Source organism: Triturus cristatus, chromosome 2_2 (assembly GCF_964204655.1).
Source record: "Triturus cristatus chromosome 2_2, aTriCri1.1, whole genome shotgun sequence".
Classification (NCBI taxonomy): domain Eukaryota; kingdom Metazoa; phylum Chordata; class Amphibia; order Caudata; family Salamandridae; genus Triturus; species Triturus cristatus.
In genome coordinates this window covers 1092793068-1092801477 of record NC_140582.1, presented here as the reverse complement: position 1 = coordinate 1092801477, position 8410 = coordinate 1092793068, and the positions used below count along the sequence as shown (strand labels likewise).

The following is an 8410-nucleotide window of genomic DNA, read 5'->3' as shown; positions in this document are numbered from 1 at the left end:
TATCTTACGCCTGCAGCTTCTCCTTCTGTACAGCTGTTATATTCATGCACTGCGACTCTTCCTGCTGTGCCCTAAACTAATACTCATGCACCCTGTCTTCTGTATGTGTGCTTTACCCTCTATTCCACGATTTTATATTATGCACTAGCTATAATGAACTTAAACGTTTTGTAAACTGCTCAAATGTCCTTCGTGGGTTTCGCCGCGCTATAGAAAAATCAACCGACTTTGATGTCATTGCATTGATGGAATGTCATCCTTTGTGCGAACATTCCCTGTGACTGCGGTCTTTAACTCTGGCCAGACTGGCATGTGTGGGCACAATGAAGCATTCCTGCCGGGGCTAGGAAAGCATCTCTGGGATGCTCTCAGGTGATAAACACAAGGTCAGGGCTGATGATGCCGAGGTATGTCCACTGCAGTACTCTGGCTGCACATCTGGAATCAGATGTGCAGCTGTGTTTGAGCACTATATACAGTGTGAGGGTCCTTCTGTTCCCCATCTACAGCTGGCTTCTACTGGACAATCCAGGAAACATTGGCCTCGCTTCCAATGGGACTCACAGCACCCTGGCATCACCGCTGCCTGGAATAAGCCCATGGCAGCCCACATCGTCTAAGGGTGCCGTGCCAGCCTGCTTCAAGAAATCTGTGCCCCATTCTTGCCGAACCCTGGGGTACATGGGTTGTACATAAAAAAACAACATTGAAGTTTCAGCCACAACAAACCACCATCCTTTGCAGAAAAAATCACCTTGTAGGCATGAAAATGCCACAGTGGAGACATCTATAAAGGGCAGAGGTGGCTCACCGTGGTGGGCACAGATAGTTCACACTGACAGGGGTGTTTAACTTGTGTAGTGGGGTTCAGGGTGCATTGAGGGAGCTGAGGATAAACAGAGGCTGTTCAAGTTGAGCAGAGGGGGATTCTCAGACTCGGCTGAGGGGTGCATGCTTTACAAGGTTGGGGCGCAGCTAAGAGAGCAGGGCAGGGTTAGGTGCTCAAGCGGGCAGGAGGGAGGAGGGTAGGAGGGTATGGAGTGGGAGCAGAGATTTAAACTATGCAGAGGTTCTGTCAGGTAAGGCATGTTAGGAAGAGCCTGGGGGTTCGCACTGAGAAGAGGGGTCCCGTCCACATAAGGTGGCATGAAGGTGACCAGAAAAGTTTCGAGCAGAGGAGATAGGTCTCAAACATAGCAGAAAGCCTGGGGTGATCACAGAGTTGCAGTTAGAGGGGGGGGGGTCAAAGATGATATTAAGGGGTCATGCAGAGCAGAAGGGGTTTTCACTGAGCAGAGAACTACACTACTGAATAACGGTGCAGCAAGGGCGATGCAGCCTGACCAGCGATGATGGCGTTCAGGCTAATCAAAGATGGTTCTTCATGGTGAGCAGGGTGGAGCGGGGAGGGGGGTAAAGAGGGGGGGAGAAGCTGAGTCATCTCTTTAACCTGAAGCCCAGAAGTCCTTGTTGCCAACGGGGCCACTTATTTTAGGGTTTGCATTCATCGAAAGCACTAAAGTCGCCAAAGGACCTTTGTGGCTGAGCTCTGAGTGCCTTGAATCTGTGTTTCTGGGTCACCGGTCCTATAATCTTGGAATTCTCAGCATTATCCACCATTTATGGCTCCTGGTGACATCTGTCCGCTCTTCTATCCGCAGGTCTCCCGATGAGATGATCCAGAAAGGCAAAGACATCAAGAGCACCTCGGAGATCGAGCAGAGCGGCAAATCCTTCAAGGTTACCGTGACCACGGGGAGCAAAGTGCTGGTCAACGAGTTCACCCTGGGAGAGGAGGTCGAGCTGGAGACCCTGACCGGGGAGAAGGTCAAGGTAAGGAGGCTCGTCCCCTCGCTCATCCCTGACCCGCTCAGCAGAGAGCGCCAGGCCTTCCACCCTCGCTGTCAATGGGATGCAAGATGTCTATCCTCACCGCCATGAGTGGTTGTGTTGTGTCTTTGCATAGTGTATGCCACACATCTAGGGGTTAAAAGATGTTTCATTCCCAAACGGATGTGTCCGGGGAGCGCCAAAGGGGCACGAGTTGAAATCTGGGGACACTCAAAGGTTGCAATGTTGTTAATATTGGCAAACTCACACTTGTCTGACCTCCTAGCTGATATGCATCCGGACCGGGGGTAAGTTGTGCATAGACATAAGTATTTGTAAAGCGCTCCTTCAACCAAGGGTATCTTGGCGCTGTATAACAGATGTTTACTGTTATCCAAGTCAACTATACTCATTGTATCGATTTTGGAAGGATTAAAGTAGTGGACCCGCCGGAATTTGAACCAGTGACCATGTGGTCGAACACAGGCCACTACAGCGGCGAATCAGTCCACTAATCCACCAGACGCGGCAAATTGGCTGCGCAGATAGCACAGTGAAATGCTCAAATCCATGTATTTAAATACTGAAATAAATGTCTGTAGAAACGGATAGCAGGTATATTAAAAATAGTGTTAAACGTTGTTATTGAACTAAACAACACAAAACTAAGTACATTTTTGAAGAGGTGCATTTCTCTATCTATTCACATGCAGTACTGGGGCAATTGCGCATTTAATCTATGTAATGTATACATTATGCGTGAAGCACTATGAAACGCACCGGAACCAGGACAAAGCAGAACAGGGCAACTTTTGTTTCCGTTGACACAGTGTCTTGAATGTGACCAATGATCGGGCTGTGAGTTCGTGAAACACTGCATGGGTGTGTAGCGCCTCTGCAATCACTGTGTGCAGTCCGGGGTGTGTGCCACGTTCTCCAGAGAGGTGACGGTTAAAATGTCATTAGAAACCTTTCTGTTTGTTTTCTTTCTGGGCGGGGCAGGGTTTCATGTCTGCGCTCACATTTCATATTGGCCCAAAAGCTGCAATTAAATCCCGATTCTTTAGTGTGGGCCACAAATGCGATGGGTGTGCTCGACAGTAAACAGGACCTGCAGAAGCACCGCGTGATTTGAGACAAGGGGGAGCTTTTCAAAGAGTGGCTGGCCTCGGCTCTCCAGTTTCACGGCCATCTCACCTTTTACAAATCTTCCTGTGGTCAGCTGATACATACAAGGAGAGTTCATCCCCGCCCCGCCCACTCAAATAAATATAAACAAGGGACGCTTCCACCGTGCACCAGTCGACCGTGCTGGAAGTTTGACAGAGTCGAGCATTTTGTCGGATTGCAGTCACATTTGTCTAGCGTTTTATACACCTGACAAGGCGCCTAAGCACATTAGCACACGACGAGTATACTACAAAGAATGTGGAATTGCAGTGTCGCCGTTATGTGCAACACACTGATGCGAAGTGTGAATGGCCAGACTGTGGGGTCATCAAACTTGACCCCCGCCCCCCCCCCCCTGCAAAGTACATGGAGGGTCACCATGTCGGACCCAGTCCGCCCTCCTCCCCTCCCTGACCCAAGGGCCCGGCGCCCGCCACCACTGCACAGTGCGGAGGAGGCATCCTGGAGCTCGCGCCCCAACCCCCCCCCCGCCCCCCCCGAATGGGGGGGGGCGGGGGGGGTACGTCCGCCACTATGTCCAGATTGGTGCGCCTGTCATTTCATCAGGGACACACCCGAGGAGAGAACGAGGCACGAGAGCTAGAGCGCATGCGCTTTACACTAATACGTTGTTGGTTTTGCCTGATCATATCTGATTATGAGGCCTATGCCTGACTGTCTACCTCAGTGGCCTGGTCAATGTAAACTAATCCAGTGATAGAGAGTTTGAGTAGTTACCAAAAGCCCCTCATGTCAGGCGTGGCCTCGCCCTGTAGCCAAGTTCACATTTCTCGTTCTGACTTTAGGACTCAGCCTTTTAATGGAAGCATGGGACTACAGTTCCCAGAATGCAAAAGTTCTGCAGGCTAAAAGCTCATCATCACTCGTTGAATGTTTCATACATGGAAGGGGGGCTGATTGGCACAATTGCTTGAGCTATTTATTTTTGTGGTGTCGCGTAGTTTCCATTTTGTATCCTGTCCATGTTCTTACCTTATTGTTTGTCTTTGCAGTCAATTGTTAAGCTGGAAGGGGACAACAGACTGGTAACGAACCTGAAAAGCATCAACTCAGTCACTGAGCTCTCTGGCGACATACTCACCCATGTAAGTTCACGATCTGCCCCTACTTGCTGTGCCTCTCCCCTCAACTCGAGGTCCTTTCTCTCGCATAACTTTTCCTATTCTCTCTCCACCGCCATCTTTGTCATTAAAACCATAATGGAACATGTAGTTGCCCAGCTGGAAATGGTTTCCACAGGAACCAGCTGTGGCATATGGGGTTTTAGGCATTGGACAATGCATGTGTTGTAGAAAAACGTATAAATATTCTGCGTGTTAATTAAAGTTAGTGGTTGAACCCAAAGTAGCTAGTCTTAGGACCAGAATTAAGTGGACCTTTTTTTAATTGCACATCAGTAGGCTTGACACATCCTGTATTAAGCACCTGGACCAAAAGGAAGTATTCTGGCCAGATGAAATGTTCTCCTGGAAATATATAAATAGACCCCATGGTTTGTGCATGGTGTTTAGACGTTTGCAAATATGCCGGTGTATGCATAACTGTTATGTATATTTATTTTTTATGCATTATGAATCATTAAAGTCTATTAAATTTCACTTTTGTGAAATTTCATTGGCTTAATTAAGTGTGCAACATATGCTTGATGCTAGATGATTTCTTAACAATAAAATACTAAAATAGTTTCCATGTTAGTGCATACTCCTACAATAATGTGATTCACTCACTGCTGCCTAGTCACTCACTCCCTCACTCACTCACTCACTCAGTCACTCACACACACCTTCCCTCCCTAACTCTTCTCACATCAATTTCTAATGGGTCGTCTTATTTTGTGTCTGCTATTATAACGAGGAAGGTGTTCCAACCATCTGCATTTTCTTGGAATCAGTTTCAAGAAACAGAAAGAATACTGTTAGATAGTCACTGAACAGAATGTGGCAAGAGAAGCTCATAGGGTACCTGGCACTAAATCATTGAAAGGTGATCTGGTTCTACTTCCGGGATGCATGTGATGTGGTGCAAATGAGCTGCTGCAGTGTGATGGAAGGTCACCTTTAAGAGGTTGATTAGCAAGGATGGTACCGTTACTGGGGTAGCAATGGAGCCTAGATGGGTTTCACGCAGCAGCGTAAAACACCCCTAACTATAAGCAGCCGTGACACGCTAACCCACTTTCCAAGATCTTTAATGTGGGGAGGGGCAGTAAGATCTTGTTAAAACAATATAGTTTAGCACTGAGTTTAAGAAAGATATTAATGAGGTTCGTGACCAACAAAAGCGGATGCATTACCATAGGTATTTTTATGAGTATTATGCGAATGCTGGCATAATGGTAGACACCAGTGTAAAGCTTTGTCATCTTTCTCCTTTCAGATCTTGACCCTTGGAGACCTCACCTACAAGAGAACCAGCAAGAGGATCTAAATGTCTGCACACTCCCCTATTCGTAATGTGTATAATTTGTGTAATAAACATCTATTTGTAGAAAAAAACGTCACCTTCTGGCTTCTTTTACATTTAAATAGATTTGATATTCACAATTTTTCGGCATGTCCTACAAAACAACAATTATGTATTGAAGGCAAAAGAGTGAACTATCTTTTATGAGAATGAGCAGTGTCCCCTGGCCATGATTAAGGTCCTTCAGTTTTAAATCACAGACATACCATATCCACATTTACATACCATAACCTGTCTTATTTCACACTGAATTAAACATGTCAGAAGATAGAACCATTTCAGCCAGCTTCCTTTTGACGCAAAACCCAAAGGGGTCCTTTTCAGCTACAAGAACATAGGGGCATATTATCAAGACAGGCGATAAAATTATCGCCGCTTTAGCGGCAGTTGTCTGCTGCTAAAGCGGCAATAATGGGCTTGATAATATGCTCTATGGAATTCCAATTGAAGCCCATGTTAGATGTCCTTCAGATCTAACATGGGCTTCAATTGGAATTCCATAGAGCATATTATCAAGCCCATTATCGCCGTTTTATCGGCAGTTTTCTGACGCTAAAGCGGCGATAATTTTATCGCTTGTCTTGATAATATGCCCCATTGATCGTTATGTCCCCTTGTTGACGTTTCTGCATTAGTTGCCTTTTTTATTATTAATATTTAAATATATGAGCATATTTATGAAGCTTGGACTCTGGGAGTGGGCGTGGCCCTTTCTAAAACACTGGGCATCGTCTCTCACGCGCAGGATGCAGGCAATGGTACACGTACAGATGTTTCCAAAACAAGAGGAAGAACAGGACGTCTCACGTTTATAGTTAAACAAAGTTTACAAGGCAAAGATACCAACATTTCCATGATGTATCATACCCACCTTGTGGTTTCCATGAGGGGAGAGATCAGGTGGTGAAGATACAGTAGCAACAGTACTATCTTGAGTTCATTAAAGCTCTGAGTCCAATGAAGCCTTCTTATCTGGCACCTAAAATGGTGATGGCGAAAGCTCTCATGGTATGGTAGAGTATTTTCAGGTGGTCTGATTGAACAGGGTGCGGGATGCTTGTGCCCTCTGTGCCATGGTAGTGGAATGGTTGTCTTCTCTCAGTAGTACTGTAAGAGTCGGATCTGCCAGACGAGGAACATCCATGCCACCCAATAGTATCAGTCATCCTGGATTGAAGGGGTGGTTGTTCAGCTGAGGGTAGCTGATTTGGCGGGACATTACTCCAGGGATTCATAGCCGAGTGGGCAATCCCACCACCCGGTTTTCGAGCTCATGAGGCAATTTTCTCGCTTTACAGCAAGTTAATGGACCATATAAGACCTATCTAGGCATTATTAACCATAGGAGGTTATTTTCTTCCTACATTGATTCATTCACTCTTTTCATTTGAACACATCACAGTGAGTTTTAGGAAGGGATCTTTAAGGTCCTGAAGAAGAAGCTTGGGGAAGCTTCGAAACATGTCGGCACCATCAGGAGGCACAGCTCATTGAGGCATACTTCCTCCTACCCCCACCTTTTTACTAATACCAGCTCAAACGGTATAATAAACTTCTTTAGACCAAAGAGCCAGGCATTTTTTAATTCACGTTCCCATCCACTCCTGACCCTTCTTCTCACACCCTCGCATCACACATAGTCGTCTCATTAATAACAGTGCTCCCACGTAGACGTAGGTCACAGCACGCCCCGTACAGTAGAGGGGCGGGAAGACCCCTATGATGAAGCATGACACCAAGGGCCCTTTTGGTGTGTGAGGGGTATTTAAACAACTGATTTTGTATTCTCCACGGCTGTGGGATACATAAAAGTCTCTTGTGGGAGTTTCTTGACATACTAAACCAACGGGTGGATCCCTATGTTTATTAGCATCTGACCGGGAGGAAGTATCCACCTCCACCACTCGGACGAGTGGTACCTCTCTACTCCCTATTTTTGTTTCTGTTTGTACAGCTGAGGGTAGCTGCATGCCTCCGGCTTCATGCAGACAGCATGCCAGGTAGCAATTGTCACAGGTAGGATGGAAATCTGAAGGCCCAAGCTCCCATGATGCCCACAGAGAAACTATGACCCCAAGCGACTGGTTAGTTGACCCATGAGGAAAGTAAGGGCAGAAGGCAGGCCAGGCCTGCTGTGGTGGGCCATGAGTTATCTAGCAAAAGATGGCCCTGAGTGTCACTGGAAGGGTACTTTCTGACCTGGAATCCTGTGCTGTCCAAATGAGAGACAACAGGAAACGTGGAGCAGGTAAGCCCCTGCAGAACACAAACAATAAGTACCACCCTTGAGGGGTAGGGCTGTGTGCCAGTTGTAGATTGCCATCCAGCGGTGAGGCATCAGTCTCAGGGTGCGATCCCTGTGACCTGGTCGGTGATGAGGATGAAGAATAAATGCCGTAGTCCCTACTTCAGATCACCCAGAGGCCCAAGAGGCCCTAGGAGTGTGATTTAAATAATCAATTAGAGAAGGGAATATACACAGACTGGAGGCATTCGCGTTGCCTGCTTGCCCATGTGGTTAGTCTTTTGTGTACCCAAGTGGGCTAACTAGCCCCAGGCTAGACGAACAGGACCTTAGCATGCTATGATGTGCCACGGGTATCACCTGAAGGACAGAAGCTCTTGATCCACCTTTTACTGCAGATGTTGTCCCCTTTTGTGAAGTTGAGAGACCGGTGTCACTAGAATCGGAGGCCGAAGCCTCCCTGTGTCTGCCAACACCCGGACAGGAAGGAGTCTTAGCATACTCGCCTGCAAATCAATGGTCAGTTGCCATGTCCAGTAAACTGAGAGTCTAGTTTGGCAGCCCACGTGCAATCGCAATGGGTCTTTGATTTTGAGTTGCCTTATAGTTCATTTTTTCCATGCACATGGGCATGGAATTTAAAATAGAAGCAAAGTAGGCCATTTAAGGTATGCCCTATGA

General features: G+C 46.9%; 1 protein-coding gene across 1 annotated transcript; it reads left to right on the top strand.

The window, feature by feature from the left end:
- Positions 1–5516, top strand: FABP1 (fatty acid binding protein 1). Its single transcript, XM_085642645.1, has 3 exons — positions 1–1833; positions 4014–4106; positions 5398–5516. Exons 1-3 carry the CDS (start codon positions 1675–1677, stop codon positions 5446–5448), a joined length of 303 nt encoding a protein of 100 aa, XP_085498771.1. The 5' UTR covers positions 1–1674; the 3' UTR covers positions 5449–5516.
- Positions 5517–8410: the final 2894 nt, after the last annotated feature.